At 32.0% G+C, this 15,961-nt stretch overlaps 3 protein-coding genes across 3 annotated transcripts; 2 read left to right on the forward strand and 1 right to left on the reverse strand.

Annotated features, from left to right (window-relative positions):
- The first annotated feature begins 8,460 nt into the window (after nucleotides 1–8,460).
- Nucleotides 8,461–9,455, forward strand: LOC145610761 (uncharacterized). The gene is made up of 2 exons (XM_081666059.1): nucleotides 8,461–8,653; nucleotides 9,072–9,455. Exons 1-2 carry the CDS (start codon nucleotides 8,461–8,463, stop codon nucleotides 9,365–9,367), a joined length of 489 nt encoding a protein of 162 aa, XP_081522185.1. The 3' UTR covers nucleotides 9,368–9,455.
- Nucleotides 9,456–9,504: 49 nt separating this feature from the next.
- LOC145610762 (protein FAR1-RELATED SEQUENCE 5-like) lies at nucleotides 9,505–11,398 on the forward strand. The gene is made up of 2 exons (XM_081666060.1): nucleotides 9,505–10,062; nucleotides 10,199–11,398. The coding sequence occupies exons 1-2, from the start codon at nucleotides 9,505–9,507 to the stop codon at nucleotides 11,396–11,398; spliced, it is 1,758 nt and encodes a 585-aa protein (XP_081522186.1).
- Nucleotides 11,399–12,603: 1,205 nt separating this feature from the next.
- Nucleotides 12,604–14,666, reverse strand: LOC145610763 (uncharacterized). Its single transcript, XM_081666061.1, has 4 exons — nucleotides 13,872–14,666; nucleotides 13,222–13,359; nucleotides 12,911–13,099; nucleotides 12,604–12,822 (listed from the first exon to the last, which is right to left on the reverse strand). The coding sequence occupies exons 1-4, from the start codon at nucleotides 14,037–14,039 to the stop codon at nucleotides 12,604–12,606; spliced, it is 714 nt and encodes a 237-aa protein (XP_081522187.1). The 5' UTR covers nucleotides 14,040–14,666.
- Between the last annotated feature and the right edge of the window lie 1,295 nt (nucleotides 14,667–15,961).

Below are 15,961 nucleotides of genomic sequence, written 5' to 3' on the forward strand. Positions count from 1 at the left end.
GCTTGAGACCCAGTTGGTCTTAGGTTGTGATTCTTCAACAGAAGATCATTATTCTTTTCAGCAACCAATAATGTAGAAATAAGCTCAGAATATTTTGCAAAGCCTCTTTCACGGTACTGCTGTTGCAATACAATGTTGTTAGCATGGAATGTAGAGAGTGTTTTCTCTATCATTTGCACTTCAGTGACTGGTTGATCACAATATCTCAATATTGATACAATTTTATATAGTGATGAATTATAATCACTGACAGATTTAAAGCCCTGAAATCTCAGGTTTGTCCACTCAAACTGTGCTGAAGGAAGGAGTACCCTTTTATGGTGGTCATATCTTCCTTTCAGGCTATCCCACAGTTCTTTGGGATTTTCCACCATTAAATACTCAGTTTTTAAACTGTTATGTAAATGATGCCTTAAGAGAACTATAGCTTTTGCTTTCTCTTGATTAGTTAGAACTTTAACTTGAGCAGGGGCATCTTTTTCGTTTCCTGGGATGGTAATTTCTTTGATTGTATGTTCCAATCCTTGAGCCTTCAAATTCATTTGGGCATCAACTGTCCATTCAAGATAATTATGTCCGGACAAGTCTAATACGTCAAATTGTCTTTTCATCAAGTCTCCCATTTTAACTACAATCAAATAGGTAATTATTATTAAGCCAATTAAGCAAGTGATAATTAAAGTAATCAAATTATAATCATAATAATAATCCATTTAAAACATATTTGCTTCTCCCCCTTGGGTTATTATTATGATTTACATAAAGTTAAGCTACAATTAAACATGATAATTACGTTAGTTAAACAACGACAACAACAAATATAACAATAATAATGATGATAATAACAATAACAATAAATACTACTACTATTACTACATCACCGACAACAACAACAACAACAATAATAATAATAATAATAATAATATTAATGACATACATTAATGATAAGACAAAAGGAACATTTATTATAACAAAATGCACTTATAATCTACCTAGAAGACAAAAAAAAAAACTTGAAGTACTACGGAGATTACATGCATGAATTCCCTTTGTCGAAAAACCGAGCACTACTTATGTAAAATGATGAAAATCATCATTGCCATTAATAAAACTACTAGGGCCATAATTAAAACTAAGTATAGTTTTAATTTCCTTAAATCTTCTTCAAAGGTAAAGGGGTGTGGTGGTTGTCGGTTGTCGACAGGGAACATGGTGTGTGGCCGGAGTAAATGGAGGAAGAAGAAGAGGAGATAATTTGGGTAAAGTTTAAGGAGGGGATAAGGTTTGTATGGTGAAATAAGGGGGGTGTAATCCGCCTTTTATAGGGGGTAAATTATCCGTTTCAGCTTTACACAACTGTAAAAAAATATCATACAATGTTCTAGTAGACTGGTAAAATAATCTAATCAAACTATTAATATTTACAAACGTAAATAAGTATCACACTGGGATGCAAGCCGTAGTGGTCCGAGAACCCTAATCTATTCATGAGGTCAAGGGTTCGAAAACTAAAAGAAACATAAAAGTGTGTAATCTAAAAATTAAATAAATATAAAGGCTGCATCATTTTTTTCATTTTAGTAATTATGCACAAGTAAGTAAGTATAAACATGATTTGTGTGACCATAAAATTTACTCTATTAACATGCATACAAAAAATATTTCCACATGCAAAAGTAATTATATATTACTTTCTATAACCATGCATGAGAGTTACCAAACTAAGTATCATAAATAAGGTATGTATTGATATCCTCATTTTTATCAACATGGCTAATTATGTAGAGTAATTTTGTGGAGAAATATATTGTGAGTTTCTGGTATAGAGGATCCCATATGGGCAACTATAGAGCATACTCCTCAAAATATATTTTGTGAAAGAAATTGAATCTTTGTAAAAATTGGATAATCGGTATAAGTATACCTGATTGAAGATGGTGCTGATAACGTGTTATGAAATATATAAAAATTAGAGGATTAAGAGAAGAAGGTAATAAGAGAAGTATTACTACTTTTATGTATTACTCTTGGTAATATTTTGTGCATCATACAAGTGAAATTACATGGCTATTTATAGTAGTAAGAATCACTATTACATTGTGGGCTATACCCTTAGAGGGTGGCAATTAGGGTTGGCTACTACATTAAATGCAATGAAGAAATTGGAGTGTGGACATTCACACCTTGACTAAATTAATTAACTCTTAACAGTTGGTTTTTTATTTGATTTTTTTTTTTTTGAGAAACTGCAGTATGTGGGTTTGGAGTTTAGAAAGGGTTTATTTGCATGTGGGTTGTTTGTATGGGCTTTGGACTGGGAATGGTTTTATAGCACGTGAGACATCTTGGTCCACAATAAATTTATCGTGGACCAAGTCCACCCAAGATTTTTTTGTATATTTTTATCAAATGCCAAGCTTTTGCTGTAGTAGTTAAAGGAGATTTTGTTAAATTTTCAGTTGTGCGGCCATCAAGGGTTCGAAACCCAATTTCTTCATTTTTTTCATTGAGTTTTTTCTTTTTAAGTTTTTTTTACCCATCTTTCTAATGACTTTAACCTATCCTTGATCTTTGTTCCAAATCAAATTTTCTTCTGCATTTTTTTTTAACTACATACAAGGTATAAGAAAAGCATTGGTATGATTACAAGTAATTTAATTTCTCCATTACTCTTACTAATATTCAATTCTTAGGGAAATTAATCCCAAATGTTAGCCGACACGTTATTATAAGATCAGTTTGCAAGTAGACAGACTTGGTTGTTAAGCCAAAAATCAAGAAAAAGAACCTCATGATCCTAAAATTAAAAATAACAAACCTACAAAACAACATATGCACCAAGTAAGTCGTAACGCAAAAGTTAGATTTGATTAAATTTCTGCTTTGCAAAATATTTTCCTAAGTACACCAACATAATGCTTAAGAGATCGATTTAGAGCATTATTCAAACTAGTTAATTACACTTAATGACTTAAAGAAAGTCATGCACGCATGCTAAGCTAATACATATTATTCAATATCCTAGAACTAAACTTGTGACAATAAGAGGGCATAGCTACTGGAGCAGGGAGATTGGGAAGACACGAGTTGTCGCTACCTTGATGATTCGCCTGAGTAATCGTTACAACGCCTTGATTAGCCGTGACACCTTTATTAGTAGAAGAAACCGGTGTTGAAAACGTAGTAGTTTTCATCTGCTTCTTCTTGATGCTGCTTCTTGATTTCTTAGGATGAGAAACCCAACTTAATGATGCCATTTTGCTTATAATACTATGAAGAACATTATTGAGTTCAGCCATTAGTACTTCTTTACGTAAAAACACCAAGAGAAAAAAATAATTGAAAAAGTATTATGTATGATTGTATGAATATCAAGCACAAATAGCCTGCCTATTTATACACAAATTAAAAGACTCCAATTATCATTAGGACTACGCGTAACTATATCATTATATATTTATATGGAAAGTCGGCTAAAGAATATTTACTAAACCATGATATTTTTTCTAAGAAGATAAAGATCTTAACATTAGTTTCCTATTATGATAAAATTGTTTTTGGAAGTAATCAACCGTCATTTGTATTATCTTGGTAAATAAGACTAGTAATAACTTTCCATAAATGAACTCTTTTTTTTTAATGTAAAAAAGCCATACAAGATAATAATGTAGGCAAAATTAGATTTTACATGTTAAATTAGATCTTATCCAAAATAATCATTATACTTTACGAGTAATATTTTTAAGAGACGATAAATACAAAATCCACATGTCTGTAGAGAAAAATAATAATTTAGATTAACAAGCTAAGTTAGTGTCCCAGACGATGCTCCGGTAGATCGTAAATTAATAAAAAGGGTTAATGTTGGTTGAAAAATGTTAAGGAGTGAGTGAAAAATATAATAATTTGTGTATTATCTTTAACTAATATGTACGAAGTATATATTAAAACAAAATTATGTCAAATTTGGAAAAATTGAAGAGAATAATCTCAACTTTGCTCGATTCGCTCAAAATAATCCCAACTTTTGATTATTTTTTAATAATCCAAACTGTAATATGAATTTGCTTTCAGCGGTCCTAGGTGAGCAGTAACCAGTTCAATAGGTATTTTTCTTTTAAAAATATTAATATACATTGCATGTGTCATTAAATGATTGGTCAAAAATAAGTTTAGTTTTAGTTTTAATTTTAATTTATATTATTGATTTAATTCTTTAATTAATTAACATAAAAAAAATATTATTAAAAAAAATACCACCAATGCAACAACTTGCCGCCCCCATGGCTAACCCCCAACATCGACAGACAGCTCCTAGCTGACTCCATGGTCGACGCCCTCCGGCTTATTTCCACCTCCCCCGTTGGTGAAGCTTACCCCGCTAGCTTATTTCACCCATATATCCGCCGCTGGTTTTCTGGGTTGTTTAAGGTACGATTGCCATTAGATTTTCTACCACTACTATAATTCGGCTAAATTGCGACCGTCTCTAACGGTCGTAAAATTAGCAAAAACGGTCGCAAAAAGTAATTGCGACCGTCAACGGTGTTATTCACTTGGTCGCAAAAAGTCAAAATTGCGACTGGTTGACGGTAGCAATTTATTTCTGACCGTTTCCGTTATTTTCAACGACCGTTACATCAAAAAATTAAATAAATCAAATTCAAGCAAAAACAAACCACAAAATCCAAATTACAAGCAGAAACCACAAAAATCAATTAATAAACTGAAACCCAGCAGAAAATAAATCAAAATTAAAAGCAAAAAACCGTAAATATCAAACAAAAAATCAGAAAATTACCAAAAATCAAACAAAAATTCAAAACAAAAATCAGATCGAAAATTAACAAAAATCAAATCGAAAAAAATGAAGAACAATTTGACCAAAAAAATCAACATACCTTGAACAAATATCAAATCGAAATTAATGAAGAAGCACCAAACCCAGAATGAAGAACAATTCGGCCAAAAAAATAAATCAAACCGCAATTCACGAAAAGCACCAAACCTAGAATGAAGAACAATTCGACCAAAAAATGACCTAAAATCAAACCCAATAAAAATCGACCAAGAAATCGAACAAAAAAAGAATTAAAATCCACATAAATTGAAAATAAACAAAAACAAAAAAAAAAATTAAACCCACATAAATAAAATCGAACAAATAATAAGTCCACATATACACATATTCGAACAAGTATCAAAACAACAAAAATAAAATTTAATGAAATAAAACCCACATAAATTAAATTGTAAAAATTAATTATATTCGCAGAATTTAGACCAAATTCGGCCTACAAATCGAATAAAAAACGAATTAAACCTATAAAAATCGAAAATAAACGAAAATAAACAAAATTTCAAGAAAAAACATACCTTGTACAATATATATCTTCCTCTTTGGGTTTATATGGTCAATTCGATCATGAAAACTCCAGATCTGGAACTTTTATGGTCGAATTTGACCTTTAACACCAAAATCCAAATAAGAACAAAGAATGATTAAGAAGAAAAAGATAATAGAAGGAAGAGGACAGCCGTGAAGTCATGAAGATGGTGGCGGAAGAAACAAGAGAAAGGAAAGTGAAACATGGAGGAGGAGGAGGAAAGTGAAAGATGGAGGAGGAGAAGACATGAGAGAGAACAGAGAGAAGAAAGAGAAGAGAGGAAAGGAGAGAGCGGCATGAGGTTTGTTAGGGTTAGGATGAAATGGGCTCCCTTTTATACCTAATCTTTTAATTTATACAAATTACGATCGTTTCCAAAACGGTCGCAAATTTTACGACCGTTTTGGCGGTCGCAAATTACACAAATTACGACCAGTCTGAAACCGTCGTAAATTTTACGACCGTTTTTTACGGTCGCAAAAGGGTATTTTTAATTTCGACTTATTTTAAAATCATTGAAATACCTTTACGATGGTTTAAGAGGCAAAAACGATCGCAATATTGCGACCGTCTTGAAAACGGTCGCAAATGTCATATTTTGCGACCGTTTAGATGACGATCGTAGAAAAATGGTCGCAGTGTAGCCGAATTTTAGTAGTGTATGTAGTTTTGAGTTGGATATGAAGTTTTGGGGGCTGCGAATAGGGACGGGGTCGTTCCAGGAGGAAGGGGTGTTTATCCAGTGGATCTGGTGGGGGAAATCGGGAGGAGGGCGGTGCGTCAGGGTGTCGGCTAACTAGTCATAACAAGTTTTATGACCGGTTGGAACCACTAGAAACAAATTCATATCAAAGTTCGGAATTTTAAAAACTAATCAAAAGTTGGGATTAAATTGAACGAATCGAGCAAAGTTGGGATTATTCCCGTCAATTTTTTCTTTAAATAGTAGTATTTGAAGTATTATTATAGAGAAATTAAAGTTATATTAATGAAGATTTGTAAGAATATAATTGTCTTTATACTATTTATAAGTTTTTTAGCATACGTTTTTTTCTGAAATAGTTTTATCATACATTTTAAAAGTTGGAATAAGTAATTAACATGACAAAATTTTCATAATAGTACAAGAATGTATTATTGTGAGCAATAGCGGACCAACTACATCTTCATTTGTTTCATTGAGTTTTTTCTTTTTAAGTTTATTTACCCATCTTTCTAATGACTTTAACCTATCCTTGCTCTTTGTTCCAAATCAAATTTTCTTCTGCACTTTTTAATTTTTTTATTTTTTACATACAAAGTATAAGAAAAGCATTGATATGATTACAATAAATTTAATTCTCCACTAGTCTTACTAATATTCTTCTAAGGGAAATTAATCCCAAATGTTAGGGAAATTAATCCCAAATGTTAGCCGACACGTTATTATAAGAGCTTAACAGTTCATTGGATGTTAATTTGTTTATTAAACTAAATATCAATTTATCAAAAGTTGAATATAGTCATTAGCTGGTAGCCCACAAAGCAATAATAAGCAGTATTGATCCCATATTAATCTAAGTAGTTGCACATTATGGGAGATTTGGAAACTAAAGTAAAACCAAATCAATCATCCTACAATTATTCAGCTAATCAACTTGATGGCAGTTATATTGAGACATCATAAACCCGAAACCTACTTTTAATAACACAACTTAATTTGCTGCACCTTCTCTTTTCTGAATTTCTTTCTCAATAATTATTTTGCCAATAGGAAGTACTATATTCTATCAATCCAAGAAGCAAAATAAATCTATGTATAACCATATATAGATAATATTTTAATCATATATAAAGGCATAAAGTACGAAAGCATATTATATAACCAAATTAATTAAAACAATCATCATTATATTAGAGAACAATCGAAAAGGGAGATTCTACTTTCTTAATATGACACAATACATAATGTTAGTTCCATATATCAAAAACACAGTAGTATTATAATAATAACCACAATACTTAGTTTCGTGATTAGTTAAAGTGTGAAAAATATATACATGTCGATTAGGGCTATATGTATACCATCTTAATTTCATTCCTAGTTTTAATCTCACATCATTATGTAATAACCAATACCCTTTGATATTAATTATATGGTATAGATAGAGATGTCAAATGTACATTATTTTGCTATGTTTTTGATACATATATGTCACTACGGCTACATTTTAAGAAAGAGATTGATGAGAAATCCCAATTAAAGCCTCGAAATCTCTCATAACTTGAAAGTTATCTTCAACAGTCACTGATTGTTCCATCTGCATAAAAGAAAACAAGGGTTTAGTATAACAATAAAAACCATATTAACTTCTGAAGGTTACGAAAGTTCAACATACAAACCTTTATAAGGGCCATTCGGGCTGCCTCTCTCGCTTCTTGTCTTTGCCTTTTGAGTTTAGATTCTTCTCTTGATGGCGCAGCTAATTTGGCAGCTCTTATTTTCGCACCCATGTCATCTGTCTCAGCACCCTAAACGTATGAAAAGTAGATATGAGTAAATTTGCAAATTGCGAATAACAACAGAAATCAAATGAAAGATTAGAAACTAAGATTTGGCAATTACCGGTTCCAACAATGTGTGATTTTGGGCCTTGATTATGGTTTCTGCATACCGAATCTTTAATTTTGCATTATGCAGGGCTCTTGATGGAGAGAGTTCAACATCTGATATCATTTTCGGTGTTGCAACGTCACATTTGAACTTTGATGAAGACAAAGGACAGCCACTCTTATGCACATGAGATGACCTTTGCTGCCTTCAAAAATTCTTGGGTGGACCTGGTCCACAATAAATTTATTGTGGACCTTATGGTCTCACGTGCCAATTGCCACAAAACCCAGCCCAGCCCTCTGACTTGTTTCCCAAGCTTACTAATATCTCTTCTGCCACAGCCTACTAACTTATTTCCCAAGCCTTATTTTCGACGCCATTAACAACTTTCCCAGAGCTTCAATTTTCATTTCTCTCCTTCTACTTCTACTCAATTCTAGGGTTTATTTTCAGACTAATCAATCAATTTCTTCAAAATTTATGGAGAATTCTTCTATAAAATCAATTGAAATGGATCTAAATCAAAGTATACAGGACACTATAGAAAACTTTGATATCAATGTCATCGATTTCGATCTGAACGAAGCTGTTGAAGATGAAGAGCAAACTATTATTGAAGCTGAGGATGAGAATGAAGTTCATGAGGAAAATCAACCTCTAATGCAATCTCAAGGTATTATACGATATATTTATATGCAATTAATTTTAGAATGTGATAATTTGAATTGCGATTATGCAATTGTTTGTTTGGAAAATTAAATTAGGCGTTTAGGTATTTTGTTAATTTGATAATGTGAATTAAGCGATTATGCAATGCGATTATGCAACTGTGAATTATGCGATTATGCAACTGTGAATTATGCGATTATGCGTAATTTATGTTGATTGAAAATTACAGGTTTATAGACATGCAAACTCACTTTTAAGTAACATAGTTGCCTTTAATGATAGTATAGTCATCTATTTTTTTAAAACAAATACATGGTAATTATATGATGCTTGTTAAAGCTTTTCTGACATGTAAAGCCACTTTTAAGTAGCATAGTTGCCTTTAGTGATAGTATAGTGATCTATTTTTTAAAAAATACCAGGTGCAAGTAATAACGATGAGATTAGTGGTTGGTTAGTAGGAGAAACTCGAGCAACACTTGCGGAAATACATGAATTGTATTGTCAACATGCTGCTGCTGTTGGTTTTAGTGTTAGAAAAGCAAAACAAACAAGCAAAGTTGGAACTAAAGATATCATCACCAAAAAGTTCTTTGTATGTTCTGCAGCCGGACTAAGAAATTCTGGTAAAAAGAAGGAAAAAATTCCAGAAGAACTCTTGACAGAAGAGAGTTCTTCAGTTAAAAAAAAACAAGACAAAGTAGGAGAGTTCCAATAACAAGGACAAACTGTAATGCTTTGATAATAGCAAAATTGAATGAGGAGGGGCAATTTGAGATAGTTCAGCATGTGTTGGTGCACAATCATCCACTCACTAGATCACAATGGAATCATTTCCACCGTTCAGAGCGTGCAATGACTGGAATTAAAGGGCAAGCAATTGAGGCCATGCAAGAATCTGGACTAAGACCTATGGAATCCTTTAATTACATGTCAAATGAAGCTGGAGGAGAAGATGATATTGGTCATACAGTGAAAGACCACATGAATTATTGTTATAAACTGAAAATAAAGGCTATTGAAGGAGGAGATTCTCAAGTAGTTTGTGATAAATTACAAGAAGCTTATTCTGAGGACCCTAACTTCTTTTTCAGAGTAAGGTTGGATACAGAAGGAAGGGTTTGTAACTTGTTTTGGAGGGATTCCATGATGCTTGAAGATTACAAAATATATGGGGATGTCACTGTATTTGACACCACTTATAGGACGAATCGTTACAACCTCATTTGCGCACCCTTTGTAGGAATAAATAACCACTGGAAGAACACTATGTTTGCTTGTTCTTTTATTGGTGATGAGACCACGGATTCATTTGTGTGGCTATTTGAGACCTTCAAAAAGGCAATGGGTGGTAAATGTCCTGTCTCACTGTTTACGGACCAAGATGCAGCCATGGCAAAAGCAATACCAAAGGTAATTTCTATTTTTGAAGGAACTTTTTGAATACCACTACATATAAATATGTTTGTACTGAAATTATATTTAGTTACCTCTATTTTAAATGCAGTAACCATTTTTAAAACTCTAGTAACTGTATAAAAATGTGCAGGTATTTCCAAATACTAGACATAGATTATGTCTATGGCACTTGATTCAAAATGCTGTAACAAGATTTGGAGTTTTGAAGAGTGATGATACATTCAAAGCTGCTTTCATGAAATGTTTGAGTGGTTGTATTAATGAAGCTCAGTTTGAAGTATGTTGGGATTCAATGATGACAAAGTACAAACTGAAAAACAATAGTTGGTTCAAAAGGTTATACTCACTGAAGCACAAGTGGTCAACAGCTCTAAGTAAGGACTTTTTCTCCGCAGGAATCTTGTCATCACAGAGAAGTGAGAGCACAAATCATGCAGTGGGATTCAAAGCAAACAAGAAAACAAGTTTGACAGAATTCTACAACATATTTCAGAACACAGTGAAGACTTGGAGAAGGAATGAGGATTTTTATGAGTTCAATAGCATAAAATCAATTCCTACTTCAAGCTATCCAATGTCTGCCTTACTAAAACATGCTGCTGAGGTTTATACACATACATTATTCAGGGACTTTGAAGAAGAATTCAACCTAGCCATTGGATCACAAACTAAACTGCTATTCATTAATGGAGACAAAATGGTTTACCAAGTGTACCTTGAAGGCAGAGATGGCACAACTCAAGCAGTAACTTATGATCCTGTTAACCAAACAATTCAATGTCCATGCAAGAATTTTGAAGAGTCAGGTTGGTTATGCTTCCATAGCCTTAGAATCTTACACATGCATTCTGTGGAAAAAATCCCAGAGCAATACATATCTATCAGGTGGACTAAAGTGGCTAAGGATAAAGTTTGGGAGAGTATTGAGGCAGAGCAAAGGAAGAAGGGGACATTAAACAACTTCACACCCTGGCGGCTACACATGGTGAGGAAGTATTATAGTTTAATCCTTCAGAGCCACAAGTTTGAAAAAGCAAGGAAAGTGTTAGAAGAAAGCTATGCAAAAGATTCAAGTGCAATTGATGAGATTATTTCTGCTATGAAGTCAACTGACAACCATTCTGAGAACACTACAGGTGTAGAAGAAAATTCAGAAGCAACTTCGTCTAATGTGGTTCAAGTACTAGACCCAGATCGTGCAAAAACTAAAGGAGGCCAATCAAATAAAAGGATTCCAGGAAGCTATGACTACATGAAAAAGGGGAAGAGGAGGAAACATAGAGAATTTGGTGCCAAAACACCAAATTTTAATAATAAGTATATGCTTTGATAGTTTTAAGACACCAAATATTAATATTTTTTATCATAGTAACCTGAATTATTACATGGTTACCTTTTATTTGTAATTTCATTCTTGGAAACTTTATATCTTTTAAATACTTATATAGTTTCTTTTTTTTAAGATATAGTGTCTTTTTTTATGATATAGTGTCTTTTATGATTGACATAGTGTCCTTTGTTATAGTATTATGTCTTTTGATTTGATCTTAATTGTAATTATTGCTTTTCAAAGAAACAAGGAATAAAGCACATGAGTACTGTAATACCTTATACACAAACCTTTTTTCTCTAAACTTGTTGTTAATTGGTAGTTTGTGGTCCTACACAGAAGGCTCCTTTTAGTTGTTAAAGCTGTTTCAATGTTTCCTGTGATCAACATATAACAAATCAAGAAATTGAAATGCTTAAATCTTAAATACTGATTATTATGATATAGTATCTTTTATGATTAACATAGTAACCTTTAATTTTGAGGTATATACTTCTTGGAATAGTAATCTTTTTTTACAATATAGTGATCTTTATTTTAATATAGTAATCTTTATATAATACCCTTATATATATTGTTAGTTTATTACCATTAGTTAACATAGTCCATAATTTTGACTTAGTTACCTTTATATTTAGAATAGTAACCTTATTAATAAAATAGTGACTTTATTTTAACATATAGTGACCTATGATAATTACCATTAATTTAAAACATAGTCCTTATACCTTTGACACTATAAAATATTGAAAAGGAAGTAGCCTTTTATTACCAAACAAAGACCTTGTAAATAATATAGTGGTTTTATTTTAACATATAGTGACCTATGGTAATGAAGTGACATATTAAACCAACTAAAGACCTTATAAATGATATAGTGACTTTATTTTAACATATAGTGATCTATGGTAAATGTGACCTTTTTGAACCAAACAATGACCTTATAAATAATATAGTGACTTTATTTTAACATATAGTGACATAAGATAACAGAGATCTTTAATAATTGAATTAAACAAACAATATACCATTTTCATAATATATTGGCAAAAGCTTGTTTACACAAAATGAATATTTTTCCATTCTTCATTCAATAACCTACACAAAAGTTGAATGAATACTAATTAGCTATACATTCTTCAAAGTACTTTGCTTAGTTTAAAAAATTATGATAACAACTAAGTTTAAAAATCAGTTTCACAATGTTAAGCCTTTCCTTTCTGCTTCTTGTCTACAGTCTGCTTCTTCTTATTCTTCCTCTGCTCAATCTCTTTCTTCCTTCTTTCTTCAACCTCTTTTGAAAGATGCTGCCTATCAGGTTTGAATTCAGCCACCTTACCAATTACATTTGATCTAGCTTCATTCATATCAGATAACAGTAAAGATGCAGCAATTTGAACCCGGAGAATCTTCCTATTTGAAGCCTAAAAAAATATATATAATCGATATAAGATATTGTGATATTAATTAAAAGAAATAAAAGAAATAAGTTAAAAGGAATAGAATCATAACTGTTTTTAAAATTTCACATTTAAACTCATCAGCTCCATTGAATAAAAGCATACTCATCATAGTATAAACACCAGAATCTGAATTATCTTTGCTAGATCTCCAATTCAAAGTAGGAAACTCCAAAGCATAGTCAACCATAGCTCCAGATTGAGTAAGTCTTTGATCAAAGAAGGTACTGATCATATCACACTACCAAAAAATCATATAATCAGATCACAGTCACATTTGTCCAAATCCTAATTACTAAAACTCACTGTAAAAACCTTTAGACAAGAATATAGTAAAAATATGGAAGAGTGAGAAAGTAATACCAAGAGACTAGATAACTTTTTGAAGAAGTTACGACCATTCTCATCATAATTCAGATTATCAATAAACTGAATTTTTCCTTGAGTCAAATTCACCACAAATAAGCAATAATGATTGCCACTTAGACAAGGTAAAAATATCTGCAACAAAGATATCATAATTAGCAAAATTATTTTTCTTCCCTCAAATTCTCTTATTTGAAATTATTTTTCTGTACACAGGTTCTTTGAGTAGTTAAGTGTTACATATAGGAGTTAATACATACCAAAACACACATAATTAAGGTCACAAACCAAGCTTGCAACTGTTTACAAGATCAGCCAAAATCAAATCAATAGCTAAAGGGCGAAGAGTTGGATAAGTGCATTTCTAAAATCGTCCCCTTCTATTCATAGAGAATATATCTGAAAGTCATAAAGTATGCCAGTGATGGCACCCACTGATACTCTTCAATTCAAAACCATTCATTCATTCTGAAAATGTCAAACTAAAAATGGCACCCTTTATCAACTGATAATTAAGGTCACAAAAAATTTATAATGTAGACTTTCTAAGAGTATTTTACAATATGCACTCTCATTTAAATAAAGGTAACTACAACATAAAAAAAAAGGAACTATATTCTCATAGCATCAAAAAAAGAAAGTATTACCAGCTCCACTTCTGACAAATCAAAATCATGAGCTATTTTCATCCACTCCTCCAATTCTTGATATACATTGTCCACTAGTTGTGAATTGTCATCACTGCAGGCAGCTTCTACTATTGTAACCTTCATAACATTTAAACAAATACAAAAATAAGTGAAAAGTAAACACATGTATAAACATTGAAATAATCAAAAAACTCACACTAATTGAAGAACCAAAGTACAATTTTCGAGGTCCATCCTTAACAAATTTCTGATTTTCATTGAGAAGCAACGCCCAGCAATCCAAAATACTACTGCTCATGATTTCAGAAGGCTCTCCTAATGTGTAAAACTCTTGCCTTTGAATCAAATGATTTTCATGAAAGCATACCAATAGTTCACTGTGTCAAAGAATATAAAATAAGAATTAAAAAAGTGTTTCATAAATAAATAAAAAAATAAAAGAAAAACAATGTAATCAAGTAAAAGCTTACTTACTTAGGAGGCAAACAAGAATCATTGATAATGCAATAGTCAACAATCTCTAAGACTAATGGATCCAATAGCTTCATTTCCTTGTTATTTGACTTCAAAAAGTGTGAAATAACAATAAGCCTTTCATCAGATTTCCAATTTAAAGAAATCGAACACCTGGACCCTCCATTTGTAATAATATTTTCAAAGCCAATCACAGGTAAAGTTCCCCTATTTTCCTCCCTAATTTCCTCCCTCCCTTCATTTGTCTTGTTTTGCTCAAATGCAGAAACTTGATCCAACACCTCGGGCATTTTTGTCACCCAAATAGCAAGTTCAGAGATCTCATCAATCACAGATTGAACTTGAGGATCCAAAAAAAAACGATCATCCTGAGAATCATTAACACCGGTAGCATTTTGAATCTCATTGTGACGTGAAAGAAGAATCTCCTTTATCTTGTCATTGTAAAAACAAGATATCACATTCATATCTCTTTTCATGAACAAAAATTGTTCATGAACAGGCTGCAAAGAGATTAAAAAAATCATGTATAAATATTGAAATCAAATCCAATAATTCAAAAAAAAAAAAAAAAAAAGGAATAAAAGTCAGAAATTCCTTACATCAATAGCAGATGAATGAATCTCCTGATCTGACATAGAACCTGGTGGGAGATTAAACTGTATTGTACCATCATTACCCTCCCTAACATGTTCAACATTTCCCACACTTCCTGCTGTAGTACATACGGGAGCATCCTGTAAATTCAGCTTACGACTAACAGGATACACATCACAGAGCAAAATCCCTGAACCAAAACTTTTCGACAACTTTTCCTTCTTAATTCTGTCCCTAATCAACTCATCATTCCAATGTTGAATTAAGGGTAAAGAAGTACTTAATTCAACATTCCTAAATCTCAACCTATGAAAGTAAATAATCTCCAACATCAAAATACAACCACAACAGTTTTGAATTTCTCCTTTTTGGTAACTTTTAACACCTTCACACAGTTTTTCAAGAACATATTTACACCAATTCAAATTTTTAATTTGTTCAACATCATCAATTGCCTTAGCAATCCTAAGATCAGCAGTTCGGTTAGAAGTAGGAGCCAGAAAAGAGGATACTGCATGCATAACAAAGAGTTGCTTAAACTCATCACCACCTTGATCTAAAGTAGGTATCCTATCCTCTAACAAATTAAGTGGAATTTGGTCATTTTCATCTGCCAACCCAAAATTCAACCTCCAATTATGTTTGAAAACAAAGTCAGGATTACTTTTATTAGCAGATCGAGGTATCTCCTCAACATTATTAGGGTTCAAAGGAAGGCAAAATACGTCATAAACATCATATTCAGTGACCACAAACTCCTTACTATTGTCTATTGAAAACATGCAGCTACCATAGTCAAAACAGTCAATTAGCCACCTATACATACTAGTAGGATTCCTTTTCAATTTCAATGATAACAACCCTCCAAAGCCGATTTCATTCACAGAAAGTTTTTGAGCATCAGTAAAGTTAGACATCAAGTCAACCAATTGCAAAGGCCTACATTTAGTTTTAAATGGTCGCAATCTGCAAAATAGAAATAATAACGCAAAGTCACACAAACATGCACGTTGAAT

The sequence above is a fragment of the Chenopodium album genome, chromosome 24 (genome assembly GCF_948465745.1).
Source record: "Chenopodium album chromosome 24, dcCheAlbu1.1, whole genome shotgun sequence".
Classification (NCBI taxonomy): Eukaryota; Viridiplantae; Streptophyta; class Magnoliopsida; order Caryophyllales; family Amaranthaceae; genus Chenopodium; species Chenopodium album.